At 34.7% G+C, this 25,197-nt stretch overlaps 1 protein-coding gene across 5 annotated transcripts in view; it reads left to right on the forward strand.

Moving 5' to 3' along the window:
- DYNC2H1 (dynein cytoplasmic 2 heavy chain 1) overlaps positions 1 to 25,197 on the forward strand; it is a 264,211-nt gene that overhangs the window by 45,468 nt on the left and 193,546 nt on the right. For all 5 annotated transcript variants that reach the window (XM_031460657.2, XM_031460654.2, XM_064492852.1 and 2 more), the window contains exons 25-40: positions 287 to 457; positions 1,413 to 1,795; positions 2,331 to 2,463; positions 2,573 to 2,690; positions 4,285 to 4,397; positions 6,328 to 6,447; positions 9,755 to 9,905; positions 11,722 to 11,927; positions 13,112 to 13,294; positions 13,893 to 14,075; positions 15,722 to 15,945; positions 16,707 to 16,822; positions 19,251 to 19,450; positions 20,234 to 20,498; positions 21,798 to 22,005; positions 22,570 to 22,699. In XM_031460657.2, coding sequence (XP_031316517.2) covers positions 287 to 457; positions 1,413 to 1,795; positions 2,331 to 2,463; positions 2,573 to 2,690; positions 4,285 to 4,397; positions 6,328 to 6,447; positions 9,755 to 9,905; positions 11,722 to 11,927; positions 13,112 to 13,294; positions 13,893 to 14,075; positions 15,722 to 15,945; positions 16,707 to 16,822; positions 19,251 to 19,450; positions 20,234 to 20,498; positions 21,798 to 22,005; positions 22,570 to 22,699 — 2,904 coding nt within the window. The remainder of the gene's footprint in view (positions 1 to 286; positions 458 to 1,412; positions 1,796 to 2,330; positions 2,464 to 2,572; positions 2,691 to 4,284; positions 4,398 to 6,327; positions 6,448 to 9,754; positions 9,906 to 11,721; positions 11,928 to 13,111; positions 13,295 to 13,892; positions 14,076 to 15,721; positions 15,946 to 16,706; positions 16,823 to 19,250; positions 19,451 to 20,233; positions 20,499 to 21,797; positions 22,006 to 22,569; positions 22,700 to 25,197) is intronic.

A 25,197-nucleotide genomic window follows, 5' to 3' on the forward strand; every position in this document is an offset into this window, starting at 1 on the left:
ATTTAGAATATAGGTCATATCCTAAAATCATAAAAATAGAAATATTTTAGGTCATGTTTTAAAATATATCAAGCCACAAAGGCAAATTTGCGTGTATCCACAGCAATGTTTTTATTAATAAAGTTTTATACAATTCTATTTAAGAATTTGATTTCAATGTTGTTAAATAAGATAATACTAATAAAACATTTTATAAGTAATTAAAATTAAATAATAAGCATTTTGCTGATCTATGTATGCATGTGTGCATGTGTCTTTTTCTCTTTCTTTCTTTCTTTTTTAACAGACTGCAGTTCCTATCTTGAAGTATGTGAGAGGGGAGCATCTTTCTCCAGATCACTGGCTTGACTTGTTTCGCTTACTCGGCCTTCCTAGGGGAACTAGTCTAGAAAAATTACTCTTTGGTGATCTGCTTAGAGTAGCTGATACAATTGTTGCCAAAGCTTCAGACCTTAAAGTAAGAACCACTTTTATAAGTATCTCATAAATCTGACCTTTATCAACATACGATTTTGCTTTGTATTTTATTTAAATAAAACGGCAAGTTAAATTTCATTCTTCCCTTAACATAGTGACAGTATTCCGTTATTCCATAATTCTTTCATTAGTAATACATCTGAAACTATGTGGAGGGAGAGAGACAATATAAACCTCTTCTTTGAGAGAGTGGGAAAAAAACCTGAAATGAAAGATACATCTGACATTAAGAAGGGTGCCAGCTTTAATCAAAAGGCAAAAGAATACAAATCATTTTACACAAAATAGATTTATACTATGGGATATCCAGAGAGCTAAGCCAGGAATCAATTTGCTAATCAGATTTAACAGTGATCTCAGGTAAAAGTAAAACCCGCACAATTCTAAGTAGCAGACTTTCTATGTTGTGTTCGACCCATTCAATGTAAAAGTAAAAGGACTGGATGTCAAGTTGTCTTATGTTCAATCTAATGTATGCACTTTGATGTTTGCTAATAACCCTGCAGTATACGTAGATAATCATGAGGCTGCAAGAGCACAGCTGCTATAGGAGGTAACTCTAGACGACTGTGAATCACTTTAGAGGTACAGTTAAGTTACAGTAAAATTGCTGAGGTCTGCAAAATATTAAATAAGCCAGACTGTTTTTGTGTTTTGCAGTGGATGCTTAAGTTTTGTTTTTTTAGAAGTAAAAAGCATAAGGCAGAACGTTGTATATATTCTGACAGTGTGAACCTGGATACTTAATCTCTGATATCCCTTGATATATTAGTCAGTAATTCTCTTGGATTGCATGTAAAATATATCCATTTACATTTTTTTTGCCTTATGGTGAAAAGCCAAATAAAAATATATCTTCTTATAAAATAGATATCTTGTAATTTATTTATATGATAATGTTGAAGTAATAAATATGGATGTTTTGTGCTAAATAGGATTTAAATAGTCGGGCACAGGGTGAAGTGACAATCAGAGAAGCTTTACGGGAACTTGATCTTTGGGGAGTTGGAGCAGTATTTACCTTGACTGATTATGAAGACAGCCAAAGTCAAACTATCAAGCTGATTAAAGACTGGAAAGACATAGTCAATCAAGTTGGAGATAATAGATGCCTTCTTCAGTCCTTAAAGGATTCTCCTTATTATAAAGGATTTGAAGATAAAGTGTCAATTTGGGAGAGAAAACTTGCAGAGTTAGATGAATACCTACAGAATTTAAACCATATTCAGAGAAAGTGGGTGTATTTGGAACCCATTTTTGGCCGTGGAGCATTGCCAAAAGAACAGACACGCTTCAACAGGGTCGATGAAGATTTTAGGTGAGTACAACTACATAAGAGAAAGACATACATGACAGTTTTTGATTCATATTGTGAGGTGGTTAATACAAGCTAATTACTTTTACATCATTAGCATCATCTGTTTCCCTTCCACTCATTGACTTACTGTCTTTGTTCATCATTCAAATCTCAGCTCCAATTACTTCCTCAAAGAAACCATTGGTTAGGGGTTGCCCCATTAGCAACTCTTATAATACCCTGTTAGCATTTTCCTTGTTAGCATTTATCATACTTCTGTTTGAATATTTGGAGAAATTATTTAATATCTTTATCACTGAGCCATTATCTTTGTGAGGTAGGATTTAATATTTGTTTAGTGAATGAATGAAATAGGAGGATGTGCGATGATGGAGGTTAAAAGTGGTAACGGGATACTAATTTTTAGCATTATTTATTAGAAGCATGATGCATTGCTGTTAAACGTTACTGTTTGTTTAAGGTAGTCTCCATATCGCTCTTTCAGCCAAAACCTGTTAAAATAGATGTGAAAATAACTTTTCTTTTCCTTCTGCAGGTCAATAATGACCGACATCAAGAAAGACAGTAGAGTTACAACGTTAACTACTCATGCAGGAATCAGAAATTCTCTACTAACGATACTCGATCAGCTCCAAAGATGTCAGAAATCATTAAATGAATTTTTGGAGGCATGTTTTTAAAAAAAATCTTTATGTAATAAATTATAAAGTACTGTAATATCTTAATGATTTGAAAAGGGAAGACTATTCTTTTTGTTTTTATTTTATTTCTTTTTAGGAAAAACGCTCAGTGTTTCCAAGATTTTACTTTATTGGTGATGATGACTTATTAGAAATACTGGGCCAGTCTACCAACCCATCAGTCATTCAGTCTCACCTTAAGAAGCTGTTTGCTGGTAAGATTGACCATTTACTCAACAGATATTTCTTGTTTCATCTATTGACCAGGTGTAATATTAGGCTCTTAGGCAGACTATTCGTTAAAATACAGATCATACACTCAGAGAACTTAGTTTAGGGGGTGAGGCAAGCTAGTAAGTTAACGAATATAATACGTGACAGTTTTTATGATTGACGTAAGTATGTGGTATTATAGCTGCATCTGTGAAGATACTTAGCTCGGTTTTGGGGCATGAAAAGATGACATCTCAGGTGAGATCTAAAGAATGTATAGTTTCTAGCTAGAGGAAAAAAATGAGGAGGCAGGGGGAATAGGGTGTGCGGAGGTCTGGAAGTGAAGGAGAACATATCCCTTCATTACTGAGCTTCAGGTCTCCCACATGACGTTCCGGTGGAGATTCTCAGTAGGCAATTATTAGCAGAGTTACCTGGGATGGAGATGTAAAAATTGGGAGTCATCTTTATATAGATAATAATTAAGCTATGGAAAGGTAAGATTGCCTGGTTAAAAAAAAAAGTATAGAATAATAGTGCATATGACAATATTCTTTCATTTTGTTGAATCACTTTATTTGGTTAATTGCATATGGAATTGATTTTTTACAAAAACTGATGATTATTTTTCTCGAAATACTTCATTTTTTTGGGAAAAGAGCTATATTTTTCAAATAAACTTTAAGAAGTAAGACATTTTCATCATCTCTTACATGATCAGGGATCAGTAAACTATAGGACCACAGGCCATATCTGGCTCACTGCCTGTATTTTTGAAAGTAAGATTTCGTTGGAAGGAATACAGCCGTGCCCATTACTGTTTATAGCTGCTTCTGTGCTACAAGTGTAGAGCTGAGTAGTTGTCACAGAGACCTTATGACCTGTAAAAACCTAAAATCTTTACTCTCTGCTTTACAGAAGTATTTACTTAACTACGATATATCTGAAGCTTATTAGAGTGCTTATATCTGTAACTGTGACTTGGTGTGTGGGAGGTGGTAGAAAAAACTCCTGCAATCAGAAAGCTTGCTTTGAAGCTCTACCTCTGCTATTTATTAGTTATTAATTTACCTCTCTGAAATCTAGTTTTCGTCTTTAAGTTGGGAATAATAACTTACAGGGTTTTTCTGAAGACCAAAGTAGGTTATGTGTTTTAAGGTTTTTTATGTCGTATAAAGTGAGTGCAAATTTTGGGGAAGGGAAGTCCTGTTTACCCTCCCCTTTTCCTCTTATCTTTTTGTCTCATATCATATAAGGGGCATCAGTATGTGTTCTTATGCACTCATTTGTGCCTGACTTTTTTTGCTCATCATAATGTTTTCAAGATGCATACAACTATATTTTGTTTTTATTGTTGAAAATCGTCAGTTGAATATATATCAGTGTCTCTATTCACCTGTTAATGGGCAGTCAAGTTTCCAGTTTTTGGTTATGAAAAGCTGTTTTATTACATTATATAGTTGAATTAATGTAATTCTATTCCATTATAATGTGTATTATGTGATATACATTATGTATTATGTGGCAATCATATACACTGCCTAATAATTAAGCCTTTACTGCTTTTGTGTTTAAATTGTTGCTTTTGTATTATAGGTATTAACAGTGTGTGCTTTGATGAGGAGTCAAAGTATATAACTGCCATGAAATCTTTACAGGGAGAAGTTGTTCCTTTTAAAAATAAAGTTCTTCTGTCAAATAATGTGGAGGTAAGTACTTTTTCAAGTGTAAAAGTGAAAAGGATTAACTATATGAACTTTGTATCAGAAGTAACTTAGTCAACTTGTAGAGTACGTTGGTTAATTTAGGCCTTTTAGGAAACTCATATCTTTAAAGAAATAATTTGTTATGTTTGACTTTAGAGAGAATATGGATTTTTATTCTTTGGAAAGAAGCATGTAATTATGAAAAAACTTCTGCTTTGGAGCCAAAAAGACTTGGATACTCATTTTATCTCCACAACTTATTAGCTATATAACTTAGTCTCACTTAGCTGCAGAATGGGAGTCTTACTAGCTGTTGCAAAGACTGTTTTGAAAATTAAATGAGATCACTGGCTTTAAGTACACTATACTGTTTGGAACATAAGTGCTCAATAAGTTTGTGTTCTCTTTTTTCTTTAAAATCTGAGTTGTATGAGATGTTTTAATTGAACGAGTAAACTTAAGGCTAGTGCATTATGGAACAACTGGTTAACCGGTTCTGCAGGACTAGGAGTGAGCTGTCAAAGGCCTACACACTTACACAGCTACAACCAAACAGCAGTGGGGTGTACCACACTGAGCTGTGATTATTAGGTTCCAAAATTATCTTCCAACTGGAAGGTAAGTCAGGGCCGTGCCTTATCTATACAGTTTAGTAAAATGCCCATTTCTGGTTAGGTCGCAACATTTTATTGGATGTTGAGTATATAAATGGTGGTGATTGAAAGTATAGAAGTTTTGTTAAGTAGCTCCCACATTTGATGAAGAGTTTTGTTTTTGTCGTTTTTGGATTCCTTTCTTGTAGTCTTGCTGGGACTGGATGAACAGAGAGAGAAGGAGCTTTTAGCAGCTGAGCTGGGGCAGTTTTGCCAGCAGAGGAGAACGGGAGCTCTGGAAGCTCCTGTGACAGCGGAGCAGGGGTCTGCTGCCGCGTGCTGTGAGCTTCTCACTCTTGAGCTGCAGTGGCTTTCGAGCTGCAGTGGCTTTCGAGCTGGGCACAAGTTCATGCTATTTTTAATACTGGAAAGTGCTCTAAAGATAAACAAAAAAAAAGCTAGAACTTAAAGTAGGTGATGAAGAAAAGCTATTTAAGTTTGTAGTTTTTGCCCTTATGTTTTATTGCAAATGATAGTCTTAAAGTTAAGTAGTGATCCTTAAGCATTCATTGCTATTTCCATCAATTATCATTATTTTAACTTTAGTTAACTTTTATTATTTTATTTACAATCAAATGAATGAAAAATGTATTGTTTTGACTTTGAAACAAAATTAGTTTGGTTTGAAGAGGCAGCTTAAGTCCTCAAATGATTTAGCTCAGCCTAATGAAGCTCTCCTTTCCAGTCGTTACAGCTTTCTGCCTCTGAGATCATCAGGCTAGTGTGAGCCACGGGACACAGCTAGTCACTGTGGCGCTAATTTATTGGCCCAACTACCTGGTTTGATTTGTCATAATGAGAAAATGAATGGATTACTTCTTAAAAATGTTCATTTTTTTTGGTTTGTATAGCTGATAGTGATAGCTAACCACAAATTTTTGAGTTTTCACGCTTACTATTATCCTGAGAGATGAAAAAATTATTTTCTTCAATATATTTAAATCATTTATTGATTAAAAAAATTGCGTGCCAGGGGGAGGATATAGCTTTGTGGTGGAACGTGTGCTTGGCATGCACGAGGTCCTGGGTTTAATCTCCAGTACCGCTGTTAAAAAATAAATAAATAAATAAATAAATAAATAAATAAATAAATAAATAAATAAATACCTAATTGTCTCCCCTGCCAAAAAAAAAAAGCATGTCATATAACATATTTTGGGAGTGTGAGAGTAAATAAGAAACTATAACCTTCCCCCTGAAATAAATAGGGTCATTAGACTATATATTTGTTTTATGGCTTGTGTAATAAGAAATAGTATAATCTCTAATTTTATTTTCAGACTTGGTTAAATGATTTAGCCTTGGAAATGAAGCGGACTTTGAAAGAGTTGCTGACGGAATGTGTTACTACTGGACGGAGTTCTCAGGGTGCAATCGACCCCTCCTTCTTCCCTTCCCAGGTAAGGGGACTTGTGTCTGGAGTAGAGGTGGGCGTGGCGTCACTGGAAGATCCCTGACCTAGAGGTCCGGCGGCTCAGACAGCCGGCATCCTTGTTCTCCCTTTATCTGACAGTTAACTTTGACAAATTGCTTAACTTCTGATTCTGAGTTCCCTCAGCGGTAAAATGTGAGGGAGGAATTGCAGAGAGTGAAGCTCTCCTCCGGCTCCATCAGTCAGCTGTGATTCACATGCTTTCGCGCAGAAGGCTTGCTGACATCTGAGCAGCCCAGGCCAGCGGGGAACGGAGCTGGGAGGCAGAATTGGTCCTCTAGTAGTTTCTGTGTTCCAGATGATTGGTCTGTTGTTGATGGAGGCACAGGATCTATAACACTGTCCCCCACCCTTCCCACGGACTCATCTGAAGTTGGAGCTGGCAGGAGTTTTGCAGATTTAGTGTAGGTCTGAAACAGTCACAGCACCGAACTAGAGCTTTGGCAGGGAGGTGGAGAGCTAGGATGCTGGGTTGGCATAGAGACTGCTGCAGCTCAGTGTTCACAGGAAACATGGGATACTAGATATGTGTAGACCAAACTCACTCTGGTCCCTGTTAAAGTCTAGCACTAAGCCTGGGGTTAAGTGTCCTGCCGTGTTCAGGGTTTATTTTATTGCCAGTTGAGACTAATACTATAGAATTAGGGTATCAGGAACTTTAGTTTTTAAGGACCATGAAAGGCAGGCACTCACATGTTCTGATTTCTCATAGGAGAAGCTACCCAATTGTTATTTGCTTTTCAGATTGAAATATGTAGTAGTTATTAGAGCAAGTTTTTGTTGTTGTTGTTGTTGAGTTGTAGTCAGTTCACAATGTTGTGTCAATTTCTGGTGTACAGCACAATTTTTCAGTCATCCATGATATACATTTATTTATTTTCATATTCTTTTTCACCGTGAGCTACTACAAGATCTTGAATATATTTCCCTGTGCTATGCAGTATAAACTCGTTTATGTAGAACAAGTTTTTGTGTTGGTTCTTTTAAAGCGCAAGAAGTTAAATAGGAAACTTGGAACATTTTAGCTTCTTAGACTATTTATCATTCATATCATTTGGATCTTTGAGCATTTTAACTCAAACTAAAATATATTTTTAAAAAATGTTAAGTTCTTAGAGAAAAGTAATCACCAAAGAATAATAATGCCACTGCATAGTCAGAGTTAAGCTGCTTTTTTACCTCTGGAAATGTTTCCCAGTACTCTGTGAGCTTCCAGGTAGTATTTAAATTGAGTTAGAATAAAATACACAATATTGAAAAATATACAAAAGTAAGAATTGCACAATAATTGCATTTGGGAAATGACAGTTGTATGGGGGGATATACTGGGAGCTACAGGCTAAAGAAAGTTGATGAATTTGAGCCTGAAACTTACTTCTGGGCTCTGAGCAGTCATGTAAAAATGTGAACTACTGAAAACATAAACAGTTCATTATCTACCAAAACAGAATTCTAGTTTATTAGCAGTTGATGTTAAGAAAAATTCATCTCAGGAACATCTATGTAAGAGGATTGGATAGTGTAACAGGATACGTGAATGTCTCATACAGGTAACTGTATACTGTTAATTCAGTTCTCTGAAGACGTTTTTGTAAGGACCTGAAATAATGTAGAAAAGGCATTTTCTGGTCTGGGAAGGTGTCAGCACGATAAAGTAGAAAGAATCTGACAGACCTTGGTTCAACTCCTGCCTTTGCCAGTTACACTCTTGAGTGATTCTTTTTGACACGTAGTTAAGAGGGTTTAATAATACCTACATGGCAACTCATTTCGAAGGTTAAATCATACAGTGTTTACAGAGCACTCTTAGTGACCATTACATTTTAGGTAATTAAAATGTTGGTGTCTGTTCAGATATTTTAATGATAATGTGACAAGGTTGTATTGTATCATTTTTGTTAGCCTGTCACAGAAATCATATAGTTGACTGTTATAAATGCACAATATCTCAATTTTTAATACAAAAATTCAGTAGTATTGCCTGAAGAAAAATCCAAGTGAGTATTAGTTTTGAGGTGGCAAGTGAACATTTTCATGTGCAAATTAAAAAGCAAAATCTTTTCTCAGAAAGTGTATTTGGATTTGTTTCAATGCTTCACCATATACTTGATTAAAGAACTTGATGAGTTTTGTACTGCCAAGTATGAGAGATGACTTTGACCTGAAAGTTACTAATTTGCTTTGTCTTTCATTAAATAACCTGAATATGATATTTCTACAATGTCTTAAGTTAGAATATGAGCGGCTTAGCCTGCTCTGTTAAGTTGTAGGGTGTATATATAGATGATTAATGAGTCAGTCAGATAAATAGAGGCATTTGATGATTTTTCTGGGTGATATTATCAGAATAAACAATCTGTTCAATAGTAATTGGTCAGTAGGTTTGGTGTTTATATTTGATGATGGATCATATGTTTAGAGTAAAGGAGGGTACTGGTTTTCCGTGTTCATCTCAGAATTGTATCGAAGTATTAAAAGTTTTCAAAAGCTGGTGTTTAAATGTATAATTTGCTTTGTCAGTAACCTTGCTCTGTTGGTACTATTATACACAATCTCTCAAAGAGTGTTAATATTTCATGGTTTATATAAACATGAAGCTATCTGTCTTGGTCCCATATTTAGTTTCTATTTATGGGTATTAGACTGAAATTGACAGGTACTTTTTAAATTTGTTAATTTAATTTTGGAGGGATAATTAGGTTTATTTATTCATTTATTTTTTAATGGAAGTATTGGGGCTTGAACCCTGGACCGCAGGCATGCTAAGCATGCACTCTACCACTGAGCTATACCCTTCTTCACAAGACAGATCTTCATTTAAGATAAAATAAGGATTTTGAAATTCCAGACTTCAGTAGCATACTGGGAGATTATTTTGGAATGCTACAAGAGTACCCTTTTTATTAAATAGAATGCATCATACTCTGATATCTTTGCATCTCACTGGTTGAAAAGAAGCCATTCATGAGGCGAGTCATGGGAAGAAAGTACAAAGGCACTTAGGTTATAATAAGCTTGGTGGGTTCTAAGACCTGAAAATGAGCTTATCGAACAGTACAGGAGGAGTTCTGAGAAGTATGCTGGAGCTGCATCACACAGTGCTTCTTCTACAAATGTATTGCTCTGTTAGTATTTGAGGTGCCAGTAAGACATTCAGGTAGAGGGATCCAGTGTGCAACTGGAAATTTGGAAAAGTATCTTTCCTTAAATTTTAAAAAAATTTCTCAGTAAATTCACCTTTTAAAAATAATTCTCTTGTATGCTTTATTCTTTAGATATTATGCTTGGCTGAGCAGATTAAATTCACTGAAGATGTGGAAAATGCTATCAAAGATCATAGTCTTCATCAGATTGAAACACAGCTGGTGAATAAGTTAGAACATTATACAAACATTGATACAAGTTCTGAAGATCCAGGAAATACTGGTATGGAAAAATGTTCCGTTTTCTCCCTACTTCTGGGTTATTTGAACTTTTTTTTTTTTTTTGGTATCCTATCTTAATTTGTCTATTGCGCTTTTTTGTCTATCAATTATCTGTGTATCTATTTTGGAGATTAGGAATTTCAGTATACATAGATTTATATTATACTTAGAATCAATAATTTACTATTTTAAATAGAATGTAGAAACCTCACCACCATATAGGTTTCTTTATCCCCTTCTTATGTTGTAGTTTGTATATATTATAAGACAACGATTTACATTGAAAACTCCATAGGATTATGTTATACGTTTTGCCTTTAACCATCAAACATATTTTAAAGCACCTGAGAATAGTCTATTATATTTACCTAGATGCTTACCATTTCTGTTGCTCTTCCTTCTTCCTGATGTTCCACGTTTCCTTCTGGGATCATTTTCTTTGCTTGAAGAACTTCCTTTAGTGTATCTTTTAGGGCATGTTTGCTGGCTGTGAATTCTTACAGATTTTCTTCGTTTGAGAATGTCTTCATTTCACCTTTATTGTCTTTTCTGATATGAATTGCATTTTTTTGTTTTTTTGCATGTTGAATGATTTTGGATTATATCCTGGACATTATGAATGTTGTGTGATGAGGCTGAGTTAATTGTTAAATTTTCTGGATAATGTTGATATTTTCATGTTAGCAAGTGATCTTTTTGGGTTCTGGCCACAAGTTTCGACCAGCTTTCTGTGGATTGTGGTTCCTTTGTCAGCTCTGTTTTTAGAGTCTTTGCAGTTGTCTTCAGATCTTGAGATCTTCAGGTCTTTCCCACGTGTGGGCCCCCTAGTGGTCAGTTCTCAAAGGGGCCAAAGTACAAAGGCACTGAGATAAGCTTGGTGGGTTCTAAGACCCGAAATAGGCCTAGAGGAGTTTCATGCTTAGGAGGAGCTCTCCTGCACAGCTTCAGGCTGAGCCCAGGGGTTCAGAAATACGTTTATAGGGTCGTTTTTACAATCTCCTCCCTCTCCACGATCTTCTCAGTGGTTTTGTGGTCCCTTGGGCTTCTGCTTTGGTCTTCTGGCCAAAAAGCTGAAGTTTCATGCACGCTTGTCTCCTGCATGCTCTCTGTGACTGCGCCCATGTCTTGAGCCAAATGTTGGGAGAACAAAGAAAGAGAAAAAGAGCAGCAGGGGTTTGTCGTGCTCTCTTGGGATCATAGCTCCTCTGATCAGAGGAAGGATTCCTTCCTTCAGAGTTTTAGGCACTCCTGGGTCTCAGCTGCCTGCGCTGTGGCTACCAGGAGACTCCTTTTCTGCTTTTCAAGCCTGAGCTAGAACCTTCTGGAGTGTTCTCTGTCTACACAAGTCTGGGTTTCTGGCAGCACTGGGTCCAGGCCTAGGGATACCAAAGAAGAAAAAAAAAGAAAGAAAAAGGTAAATTCACCACTGGTTTGGTGGAGCTTCTGATTCTGCCCTTCCCCAAGTTGCCTGATACTCTTTCCTTTTTCAGAGTCCTTAATAGCAGTTCAGTGCGTGTTGTCCGTGTTTTACACCTGCGTTCAGAGGGGATGCAGGCTGAGTGTGCTTTCTCCTTTGCGTAAGGAGGGGAGCCCCTCTTCTATTGAATTTTGATGCCTTGGTTTTCACACACAAAATTCTTACTTCTTATTGGTAGATTTGTCAGCTTTTTGACTTACATGATACATATTTACTGTACCATTCAAATGTATGATGAAATTGTCATTTAAATTCATCAAGGAATCACCTGTATTTATATAATTGTAAGGTCCATAAGTCACAGGCTAACATTTTCTTCATTATTTTAAATTGTATACAGAATCTGGCATTCTGGAGCTTAAGCTTAAAGCACTAATTCTTGATATCATTCATAATATTGATGTGGTGAAGCAGTTAAACCAAGTTCAAGTTCATACAACTGAAGACTGGGCTTGGAAAAAACAAGTTAGATTCTATATGAAAAGTGATCACACATGTTATGTTCAAATGGTGGATTCTGAACTTCAGTATACTTACGAGTATCAGGTATGACATGTGGCAGAAATGTTTAATTTTTCCAACTAGAAATTATTTACTTTAAAGGAAATTTGCTATTGGAGGAAAGAGTTATTTTTATTTCAGTTGTAATTTTGAGGAATTATTTTGTTATTGTCTTCCTGTTTCATTATAATTAAGAAGATGTTAATCGGAAAAAATTCTATTTCAAAAAAGTTAAAATAATGGCAGTGTTTTACTGAATTCTCTAAATGTATCTTTTCTTAAAGTAGTATTTATTTATATAGAATTTGAAATATGTCTTTAATCCAAGGAGAAATATGCAACCTCAGGAAACAGTTTGGTTTGTGCCTTCTTATACAAGGCCCAAATTAGTACAATTGAAAATGTGTTAAAATATGTTTGCTAAATGCTTTCAGTTAGTAAGGTGAAAGAATTTTCAAGCAAATAACCTAGCTCATGTAACTGGTTCTCAAAAAAAAAAAAGCCTAGCTGTATCCTCTGCCTTTTTCCATCACAGTGACTCAATCATCAAAGTGCATTTGACATTTATGTTAATAAGCATATGTCAGGAGAGTTGCCAGCTGGATCTTTCAAAAAGGAAATGTCCTTGCAGACCCAAATCTGTCTACCTAAATTAAGGAAAAACTCTGTAAGATGCAACTGGGATTAGCATCTATTTCCCCTAACATTTAGGAGAAATTTTGAGAATTACTTGATTAGTTAAAATTACTAATTTCATAAACATTTTTCCAATTAATTACACTTTGAAGTCTCCAAAGTAGTTCTGATTTGTGAAGATCGTAAGATTCAAGGATATAATATACATGAATTTTAAAATACGAAATAGAATGATTATTGTATATAATTGTATATAATCATATTGTAAAGTGTATAATTGTATATAGTTTCTGGATTTGTCTGCCTTAGAGGTATATCTTTGTGATGTTATCAAGAACTTGAGAGACTATTTGGAAAACCTAACATATCAATTGGGGATGGAATAAAATACATGCTGGAGAAATAACTAAGTTTAATTCTAGTTTGTGCTTTAGAAAATTTCTTTCACTAAAAAATTCTGGGTGTTTTTCTGTGGTAACAACTTTAACCTATTTGTTGCTTTTTAAACTTTTTAACTAGAATCACACAATATATACTATTTGTAAATGTTGAATAGAACATGAATATTTGAATTTTCTATTTCCCTTGTGTAGGGGAATGCTCCCAAGCTGGTTTATACTCCACTGACTGACAAGTGCTACCTAACTCTCACTCAAGCCATGAAGATGGGACTGGGAGGAAATCCTTATGGGCCAGCTGGAACTGGAAAAACTGAATCAGTAAAAGCTTTAGGTGGACTTCTTGGAAGACAAGTTTTAGTTTTTAACTGTGATGAGGTAGAATAAATAATTATCAAACTATATACTAGCGTGTTAGATGTTTGGAATAGTTTTCACGTACTTATATGAAATGCTCTATTTTTAAATTGCTCTACTTTTAAATCACTTGAAAGCAGAATTTGTTTTATTTGAAAACCACAATGGAGAGAGGTTGCACATAGTGTGGTCCAAAATCTTTTCTAAAGAGAACTATTGCAAAGAAATAATTTGGCATTCAGAATGAAGATTTACGTTAGAGTGTAGAAAAGAAATTTTTGTAAGGTGAATAGTGAATAGAAAAAGAATCTTAAATTCATTTAAAATGACCATTTTCAAAACATTTTGTGTAGCATTTGTGTTTTGACTTAAAGAATAACTAAAAATCTTGTGTTTGTTTCTATGTACTTTTCAAAACACTTTCACATGAATTATTTTGTTTATTCCTTGAAACCACCCTGGGTTTTGAAAGAGTAGCTGTTTAATCTCTACTTAAAAAAGAACAAAAGAGGCACAGATGGGTGAAATAATTACCTTCTCACTAAGTGATAAAGTAGTAAGTTATTATTAGATTTTAATTAATTTTTTAATGAATATACTTTTTATTGTTATTTTTAAGGGCATCGACGTGAAGTCAATGGGCCGAATATTTGTTGGTTTGGTCAAGTGTGGGGCCTGGGGTTGTTTCGATGAATTCAATAGACTGGAGGAATCTGTACTGTCAGCAGTTTCTATGCAAATCCAGACAATTCAAGATGCTTTGAAGAATCATAGAACTGTATGTGAACTGCTTGGCAAGGAGGTATAGAATACACTGGGGATTTAAGGAATTAAAATATTTTAAAAGACTTTGCGTTACTCGTGCTCAGGCAAATATTCCATCTTTACTTCTCCTGACACCCCTGTTTCTAATCTGTGACCAATGTGTTAAATCTTTTTTACCTGTCTCTGGGATGTCTTACCCTTTTCTGTCCTACCTCCACCATTCATTCATCTTCAAACTTTCAATATTGAACAATACAGTTAAATAATACTTGCTAATGTTGATCGAGTTCTTTGTGCTGACACTTGGCTTAGTGCTTTAATGTATTGTTTCATGTAGTGCTCACCACAGTCCTTTGAATTAGGTACTAAATGTGTACTTTTTTGTTTTATGGATGAGGAAACTAGGGTTTGATGAGTTAAGAGTAAGTAGTGGAGCTGGGAGTTGAACCCAGGTCTGTCTAATTCTGAAGTTCATGTTTTTAATCACTATTCTGTATGAACTTTAAAACAGTGACCCTCACTAGTCTTCTGTTCTTCACTTCTCCCATAGGAGATAAACATTGTTGTTATTAGAATATAAACTTGGTTGTGTATTAAATATAAATTTCTATGTATAGTGTATAATGCTGAACACGCTGTAAGGTAAAAGAACTGTGATCTTACCCTCTTCTTATCCATAGTAACATTTTCACAATACAAGTTTTTCAGGGGAGTCCAATAAGGGAAGACCAATTCTAAATGGCCTGTTACTTACATCATGTTTAAACTTTCTTCACCGAGAAAAGAGAAACTACTAAGTTTTTAACTCTTTGTATCAAAATTTACTTTCTTCCCTGTTTGTGTTTTTTCATTTCCTCCTCTTAGAAAGAAATAATTATCCTTTCCACCAACGCAGGCTACTCTTGCCACCTGTGCTTTGGAATCTTCTCCCTGGGGACCTTCTCTTCAGCCTTATCCCCTTCCTTCCTCCACTCATTTCTTGTGGACTTTTGAACATATTCATATATTTTCTTTCTTAATAATACATAGTATATATAATGATATTATAATATTTAATGTAATTAAAACGTAAACAAACCTTCGTTTAATTCATCTTTCCTTCAAACCGTGCTCTTTTCTCTCCTTGATAGCCAGGTTTTTACCCCGGGTTTTTCTACTTCCTCATTGCTCTTCATTGTTTTCACATTCTGATTCTGATTTTCTACTCTTAGTGCTTTGTTAAATGCTCCTACTCGGTACTTCCATGATATTTCGCTCTTCACTGTCATAGCATTTATCACACTATGATTGCTTCTAATACTCAATTGACTCATAAACTCCAGAAGGGCGTAAAGAGTTACTAACTTTAGTTCTGAGTTGTGTTACCTCTGCATACCTGGCAAAGTGCCTAACGCGAGGAAAGCTTTTAGTGAGTATATGTTGAATGAATGAGTAGATGTTCAAACTAGTTGTCATCTCTTAAACTTTTAGCCTCAAAAAACTGATTATGAATGTAGTATGGTTCCTAAGGAGTTTATTATATGTTGAGTAAGGAAATGTTTAGCACATTAGTAGTTATTTTTTGCTAAGGTTTAAGATGTGTGTGTAGAAGTATGTCATTATGTTATTGAAACTTCTATTGGAAATACGTTTTACATTACAGTTTCAAATATTTGATGCCTATGTTTTAAATTATTATTTCAGGTCGAAATAAATTCTAATTCTGGAATTTTTATCACTATGAATCCTGCTGGGAAAGGTTATGGAGGAAGACAAAAACTACCTGATAATCTTAAACAGCTTTTCAGGCCAGTAGCCATGTCTCGCCCAGACAATGAGCTTATTGCAGAAGTTATTCTCTATTCAGAAGGCTTTAAAGATGCTAAAGTGTTGGGCAGAAAATTGGTAGCTATCTTCAGTCTATCCAGGTGAGTTTTCCTGTTTTAAATATTTTTATATTTTGTGGTTCCAGTGATTAATCATGGTTATTAGTGACCATTTTCCACATTTGTCCAATTTACCTATTCAATAATATTCTTATTGGCGACTGTATTGTACTTAAGCTGTTGATAGGGAAGATTTTAGTTTTAGTTGATAGGAAAGATTTAGATTTTAATTTTAGAATAGCATGAGACTCAAAACTATTTGTTTTCATAAATACTGTTAATTCGATTTCACCTTTTTTCTGTGAAGTATTTTTATTGGAGTACTCCAGTTAAATGATACTCACTAAACTAATTTACCACTCAAAACCTACTGTTCTTTCACAATCTTTCACAATTTTTCCTACGTGTGATATCTAGTATTAGAGATTGACTTTTAGCTTCTTTGGGCAACCTAGAATTCTGATCTGTATCACATAAGAGAAGGAACTAGAGTATCAGGGATTGAGAGCAAAAGGATCAGTTAAAGACTTCAGGAGTAAAAAGTAAGAGGTAATTATCATTTAGTACCTTCAGTAAGATGATTAGCCAGTTCATGAAAGGTTTATCCTGATCCTTGAGAACCCTCCTTCTTTAACGCTTTACTTGAGTGATCTTTTTGTGTTGATTGGTTCCTTTTTATAAATTAATGTAATATTAGGACTTATTTCTACATGTTAATAGTTATATTCTGTATTTCTTTTAATGTAACAGAAAGAATTTCTTATGCTACTTGATGCTTTATGATTTCCATGTCTTTACTTAAGGGAACTTTTGACACCTCAGCAACATTATGACTGGGGTTTGAGAGCTTTGAAGACAGTTCTGCGAGGAAGTGGAAATCTTCTTAGACAGCTGAAGAAAACTGGTGTTAAACGGGAAGGTATGATTCATTACCCCAATTATAGTCTAAATATTTTAAAACAAGTTTTAATTTAGTTGTAGATTTATGCAAAAGTTATAAATATAGTATATAGGGTTTCTGAATACTGTGGCCCCCCATATATATATTTCTCCTATTAACATCTTACATCAGTGTGGAACATTTATTAAAACTAGTGAACCAATATTGATACAATATTTTTAAATACACTCTATAATTTATTTAGTTTCTCCCTGGTTTTTACCTTATGTCTCATCATAACTTTTACACATGCATTAAATATTAAATATTTGTAGTATATGGAGGAATAGTTTAATTTACTTGTTCTCAATCTTTAATGTGCATTAGAATCACCTATAGGCTTTTTAAAACAGATTGTTGGACCCAATCCACAGTGTTCCTGATTCGGTAAGTCTGAAGTAGAGTCTAAAAATTTGTCTAGTCTTAAACCAAGAACAAAAACCTTAGAAACACATAGGGATTTTCTCTTCCATAGTATACCAAACAAAATTACCCTTTAAAGAAATATCTTAATATGATTTAAAAAATACCTTTTAACATGAGAATATTTTTAGATTCACAGTAAAGCTGCAAAGTTAGCATTTCCTTTTTTTTTGTCTTATTTGCCATGGTACGTTTGTCAAAACTGGGAAACTGAGGCTGGTCCATTACTGTTTACTAAACTGCAGACTTCCCTTGGATTTTACCTGTCCTATCATTAATGTGCTCTTTCTGTTCCAGGGTTGAATCTCGGGTGCCATGTTGCATGTAGTTGTCTTGTCTCCTTAGTCTCCTCTGCTCTCTGACAGTTTCTCAGTCTTTTTGTTTTCATGACCCTGAAAGTCTTCAAGAATACTAGTCAGATACCATGTAGACTCTTCCTCAGTCTGGGTTTTTTCCCCTGATGTTTTACTCATGATTTGACTGAGTTATGAACATTTGGAAAAGTACCACAGAGGTGGAGTGCCCTTCTCGTTACATCATTTCAGTGGGTACATACTAACCATGTAACATCACTGGTGATGTTCACCTTCGTCACCTATCTTAGTGCTTGCCAGGTTTCTCTGCTGTGAAGTTATTACTTTCCCCTTTCCCTGCTCTGTTCTTGGAAAGCCATGTACTAAATCTAGCTCACCTTCAAAGTGTGGAGGTAAGGATTAAGCCCTACTCCTTAGTGGGGAGAATATCTGCCTGTTATTTGAAACTCTTCTGGAAAGATTTGTCTCTTCTTCCCCATTGATGTGTTTATTAAATCATTTATTCAGATAAGTATGGACTCATGTATATTTTATTATACTTTACCACTTTTTTTTTTTCCTATGTATATAGAGTGATTCCCCCTACCCATTGATGTGTGTGTGCCTTTATGAAAGGCTGAATATTCAGTCTCTTTAAATTGCTATTAAAAATTAAGTTTAAAGACTATGAAAATAAGACAGCATAGGAAAGAGGACTATATGAAGTTACCTATTTGGACTTTGAATGATCAAAATATGCATCTTAAAGAAACTACTTTAGCTCTTTTATTAGCTTGGCATATGCCAGGGCAGACGTAGTTGTTTGGTGAAGTGTTTGGATTACTGTGTTTTAGTCATCTATCTCTGATGATTTTTAAGAAATACTTAAACTATACCTGTAGTAAATAAAGATGGCTTATTCATGAGTTCAGTGCTTAAGTAAAATCTGGTACAGCCACATACAACATACAAATACTAAGCAATTATAGAGAAATACCAGACTAAAAATAATTCTTGCCTTTATATATATATATATATGTTTTATCAATCAGCAGCTAATATCCTTGAAAAAATAAGAATCTGGCAATGTTAGTATTTACATTTGGTTTGAGAATGGTTTTATGAACCAGTTTTGAGTAAGTCTGATCAAGGATTGTTGCTCAGTTTGTTAGTGTTTAGTTTTAGGACATAAAATCTCTGGGAGGCAAATATATTGGTATATTTGGAAAGATAACCTGAATCTGGTGTTAGTTGATCTGTGTTTAAATCCCAGCTATAATATTAGTACTGTGCTCTCTCAGATAAGTCATTTAAACCCTTAGACATTTAATGTTCTCGTGTAAAGTTGGAATAATAATAGTAATACTTTCTTACTTTATAAGTTGTTGTAAAGATTACATCAAAATGGTAAAGTACTATGCAAATAAATTTGATAATGATTTTATTATTAAATAAATTCTGGGTCTCCTGGGATTTAAACTCTGGAAAAGAGTCCATAATTTCACTGAGTAATATTTGTTTCTGAGCAGTCAAAAGATAAGTAAGTTTGCCCCTTCACATGATAGCATATGCCTTTAAATGTTACTAAATTCTAGTGCACCATTTAATGACTAATGATGCATACCACTTAAATACTTTCTATAGTTCTTAGATTCCTGACTAATAATTTTAAAATGAAACTTTTTCTCTAGTTAATGAGAGTCATATTGTGGTACAAGCGCTGAGGCTTAATACAATGTCAAAGTTTACATTTGCTGACTGTACTCGGTTTGATGCGCTGATTAAAGATGTGTTTCCTGGAATTGACTTTAAAGAAGTAGAATATGATGAACTGAGTGCTGCATTAAAGCAAGTCTTTGAGGAGGCCAATTATGAAATCATATCCAATCAGGTAACTGTCAAGAACATTTTATAAGGTATCAATCCTTTCTCCTGGTTAATTCCTTGTTAACAATCCTTATCCTTTATCTTTCAACTTAAATCTTACTCATGGAAGCCTTCCTTAATTTTCAAGTTCAGATGAGGTCTCCTTGCTATGTGCTTTCATTACCTGTGTTAAATATGCACGTTTAATGTTTAATTGCATATTTGATTAATATTGTTTAGTAGGCTTCATGAATGGTAGGATCCATGTCCATTTTTGCTTACCATTTTATTCCTAGTGTCTGTTACAGAGCCTGGCACATAAGGAATGGATCCATCATATATGTTTTTGATAGTTGATCACATATGATTTAGTTTAACTTTGACAATTTCTTAGAAATTCATTTTAGTAGGTCTTTTTTTGCTGCAGCTCAAATGCGTGTTCAAAATGAACACTTTTTCCTCAGGTTTTTTATTTTTATTTTTTGAGAGACAGGATATAAATGAATGAATTAGCGAAGTGAATAAAGTATTGAATATATTTTATTTGAATGAATGAGTAAAGACAACAGTGAACATATTGCATTGTGAAATAACTTGGAAAGCATTTTTGTGTCTTTTGAAGAAGTACTGGATTTAAAGATTGCATTGTAAATATGTTCAGATTTATTTAGGTATTTTATTTATCTTCCACTGAAGAAATCAAAAACTTATTTGTATGTTTGAAATAGAACAAGTGTTACAGAATGAGAGCAGAACTGTATATGATTATACACTGTTAGTCAAATATGAACATTTTCTTCTCTACTAGATCAAGAAGGCTTTAGAACTGTACGAACAGTTACGCCAGAGGATGGGAGTTGTTATTGTTGGTCCAAGTGGCGCTGGAAAATCAACTCTTTGGAGAATGTTAAGGGCAGCACTTTGTAAAATTGGCAAAGTGGTAAAACAATACACCATGAATCCCAAAGCTATGCCTAGACATCAATTATTAGGCCATATTGACATGGATACAAGGGAATGGTCTGATGGTGTTTTGACAAATAGTGCTCGCCAGGTAGTTCGAGAACCTCAAGGTTAGTCTCTGTTGTGTGATTTTATTGCCTTACTTAAATAATTTTTAGAGGATGATAGAACTTGTCTGTAATGCTATCCTTTTCAAGACTCATACATGACAATAAAATGGCATCTAGTGACCTACATTGGTATTTTACTTTGGAGGGGCCGAAGGCATGCTGTCATTTTGACCTATATTGTTTAGCAATTTTTATTATAATAGAAAATCAAAGTAATCTGGGTGATTTGTAATTGAAAACTAGATTAGTTACTGAATAAATATAAAACCTTTGATTGCTGAATTGATCTTACAATGCCTCATAAATAAACAAGATGACAGTTTTTTATTTGGGGTTAAAATTGGTTTGTTTGTGCAAACTTACCAGTTTGAATACAGAATTTTGAAAATATAATCATCAAACAGTAGACTTCCTGGTGTACATTTTTTGACTTGATGTTTACGAGAATTTTTGGTCAGAATCTGAGAAGACAACCTATTTTTTGTTAGGTCGTAAATTAATTAATAGTTGTTTTTCTAAGCCAGTGAGTGAAAGGTTTAGGATTCTAAGACACTGGAAGGGATTTTCATTGTAGTCTCTTCGTTATCAGTGTAGTCAGTGATACCACACTAAGTAAAAGCCAGATAGTACCTGTATTTTTTTCTCACACTTCTCTTCATGATATTTTCCTCTTTGAATTATTTCGAAGGTCGAGGAACAACTTGCAATCACTTTGATTTTAGGAAGGAGGATTTAAGTTTGTTTTGGAAAGACTTAGTGCACAACTTGTTCGCTGCTTCTCCCCTTTGAAGTCACCTTTTTATATATGAAAGAAATTTGACTGTATTTTATTGTCATTTCCCATGTAGGGCACTGAAGAGTAGGTATCCCATAGTTTCTAAAAGTGCTGTCACATAGCAGGCGTTCATCCATTCTTTTGACGTGGTGGGAGGCAAAGATCTGAAGAACATCTCACAAGGCGGTGGGTATGAAAGTACCTAGGCCTTGTAACCCATGTTTTCTTTTAGTGAGATCCCAATCGTGTACGTTCACAGGTAGAGCATTCTCACGTACTGTAGAGCTGAGTCTTTGGCCAGCTGCGCCAGGACTGCCTGTGGGTTCCCCAGCACAGTTCTGGTACACATTCAAATGAAGAATTTCAACTTGTTCAAATTTTTGTTCTTTATATTCAGCTTCAGAAATATAAAATAATAATTATGGAAATTACTTCTAAAGAATAAAAGATAAATATTCTTTCTTTTTAATTAGTGTCACTGCATATATTTTTATTTTCTCTGTACTTTTTTTGTTTGAAAACAGATGTCAGCTCATGGATAATCTGTGATGGTGATATTGACCCCGAGTGGATAGAATCTCTGAATTCTGTTCTGGATGATAATCGACTCCTCACTATGCCCAGTGGAGAAAGGATTCAGTTTGGCCCAAATGTTAACTTTGTATTTGAAACTCATGATTTAAGTTGTGCCTCGCCAGCCACAATATCCAGAATGGGAATGATCTTTCTTAGGTAAGAGCGTTTGCATACACTGTATTAGAATATTCTTCAATTATTATTTTGGTTTCATAGCTAAATGAAATAAGTGATCTATAAGTAATGTATAAATATCTTTTCCTCATTTTTATTGACTTCTTCTTATTGTTTGTTAGGTTTTACTTCATTCAAACAGTTCCTGTTTATTGCAATTGAATGATTTCAGAAGTTTAGTCATATCAGTTAATCATTACTTTTGTTTGCTTAAATGAGACAGCAAGTATTTAATTTTTTTCCTCTTTTTTCTTTTACTTTTATTTAAATATTATGATTAAGTTCATAGAAGTAACACTACTACTTATGAGCTAGAGGCTAGTAATTTAAACCTAAGTGGAAATATTTAAATCACAGAATCTTAGATTCATTGAGTTTTAGACCTAACCTAGGTTTAATACGTCCTGTGGCTCAGTCTTTCATTTTGCAAGTTGGAAACCTCTTGACATGTATTGAATAATGTTTATTGGAGCAGAAATTTTTTTTGGAAATCAGTTCACAATTTCTCCCTAAATAATTTCTTATACGTTTGTTAATGTGTTTCAGTGATGAAGATACGGATCTTAATTCTCTGATAAAATCGTGGTTGAGGAATCAGCCTCCTAAATATAGGAATAATCTTGAAAACTGGATTGGAGATTATTTTGAAAAGGCTTTACAGTGGGTTCTAAAGCAGGTAAGTTCATTATAATATTTCATAATTAATCATTTAGGTAAGAAGAATAATGATCGAGTGTTGCTTATATTAGCTGCCTGTTAGTAGAGCTTTGCCAGAGTATAGGGGTGAAGTGAGGGGTAGATGTGTTCATTGTTGTCCCGCTGTATCCTTGGCATAACTTTATATGTTAGTCTTAATACACTTTAATTCTTCCACCCCCCGTATCTTGCACCGGTCACCTAAAAATCTTGAATATTGGAATACCTTTCTAAGTTTTACTAGCAAAACCATCTTGCTCTCACTTTTACTATGTCAATAAATATCTGTATGTATATCATGCTAAAAACAATGCCAAGCTAATAGTAAAGTAGAAAAAGGGTGAGTTATTTATAATATTATTAAAACATTTGTTTAATGTTTCATCCAACAAAACTGTATTGAATATCTATGTGCTAGAAGAGACTTTGAGAGGTGAACATTAACAGGACAGCCCCTAAGAAGGGTTTGTGTCACGGAGGAAAATGACATGTAAAAGGATAATCACGATATAACGGGATGAAGAGAGCTTTTCTCTTCTAGGAGAGTTTTAAAGAGATGACGTTTAATTTTGAATTGGAAACATGAGTTGAACTTAGGTGTGCAAAGAAGACAATATTCATGTATTATACATGCTTTTTCAACATTTCTTGGTATTCTTTTTATGCCATTGCTTTTATAAGAAAACATAGACATACACAAAATAGAAGAAACAAATAGCCTTGAGTTTTTTTTTAAGGTATCTGTGTGTTAATCTGAGCTTGATTTAGAGGTCATTACTTCGGTGATGTCACTTTAGTTTTCTCAGCCTTTTTCTTTTCTGACTTGGTAGGGATGAACGATGGAGGAATAGGGATTTGTGAGGAAATGATGCAAATGAGGTAGGTTTCCCTGGAGACTTCAGGGAAAGAACCACTCCCAGCAGCCCTCAGTCTGAATGAAAAAATATGCTTTGTGCTTCAACGTCCAGTGTCTTTCAACTGTATTACAATTGCTTACATTCAACTGTAAGCGCCTTGAGGGCAAGGACTAAGCCCGTTGTACTCCTAATTGTAACCCCAGAACCGTATGGTCATAGCAGAGTAGTGAATGAAAGAGTGTGTGAGCTTAGTTAAATACCTGATGCCTGTGTTGTGACACCTTTTCAGAAGGTATGTTATTTCATTAATATCAACATACAGAGCCTAACAAGGCTCTGCAATGCAGATACCTTGAGGTCATCTACTTGCATGTGGTTAGTGTTAGAATGAGAAATGTAACATTGGAATATATTGACTGGTAGGAGTTTGTGACTATAGGAGTGATGACAAGATAAGATTATTAAGCCATAGAGTGGATACCAAAGATTCAGTTAGAAAATAAACTGATCCTGTTCTGAGGTCAGGTCTCTGTTGTCGTTTGAAATTTTCTTAACATCTTGAGTGTTCCTTCCTTCTTTATTCTGTACTTTGTTCACTGTGTTCAGATTCTGTGAGATATGCCATGGTGAATACGCCAGTCAAATGCTGATTTTATGTATAGCTAGGGCTTTGCTTTCTTATATTAATTTACCAATTTAGACAATCCAAAAGAAAATATGTAGGTTTCCTTTATGCGACCTTTAAAGTCTGGAGCTCTCATTATGGCCTAAGCAGCTGTATTTCCACCCATCTCCCTTCTACCCATCCTTCCTCCTATTTCTCCATTCTTTGAAAAGTATTTATTATACAGGCAGAGGGATTTAAAATAAAATTGGATCATTTTGTTCTTTTGCTTAAAGAAAGTTTAAAGGCACTGAAAATACAATTTGCCCTCCTTGCCGTGGCCTGTACCATTCCACTGTTTTGGCCCTTACCTACCTCTCTGACTTGGACTACTCTTCCTTTGCTTCCTCAGGCATAAACTACTTTCAATTCCATAACTACACCAGTGCTTTACCACTGCTCATGCTGTGTTCTTGGTGGCCAAGGAGATCTCATCCCTCACATGTTAGCTTCAATGCCACCCTTTTCTAAAGAGGCCTTGAGCCCTCAATCTGAGTTACCCTTTCTGAAAACATTCTTTTCTGCTGCTCTGTAGCTTCTACTACAGCTTGTTAACCGTCTCCTCTACTAGACTGGACTTTCATTAAAACAAGTGCTGTGTTTAATTCACCTTTTAAAAAAAATACCTAGCATTTCATACAGATCCTAATGCATCATTGGTTGTCAGTAAATACTTAAAAGAATGAGAACTCTTTCCCTTTCTAACTCCCTGGCAGGTACGCAGGGCCCAGAGGCCCACAGATCAAAACCATCTACACCACCTGAGTCCACAAGTTTCATTTTAAAATTCTGTATGGAGTAAAAGCTCCAAATTATTTTTCATTGAAACCGCTTTACTAGCCTTTCTTGTTCAGTGCCGTTAATCTAGCCTTTGCCTCTAACTTCTTTCTTATCAGGAGGAAGAAATGAGGAACTGTTTTTAGACCAGTGCTTATTGATTTACCTTTTCTTTCATAT

Source organism: Camelus dromedarius, chromosome 12 (assembly GCF_036321535.1).
Source record: "Camelus dromedarius isolate mCamDro1 chromosome 12, mCamDro1.pat, whole genome shotgun sequence".
NCBI lineage: Eukaryota > Metazoa > Chordata > Mammalia > Artiodactyla > Camelidae > Camelus > Camelus dromedarius.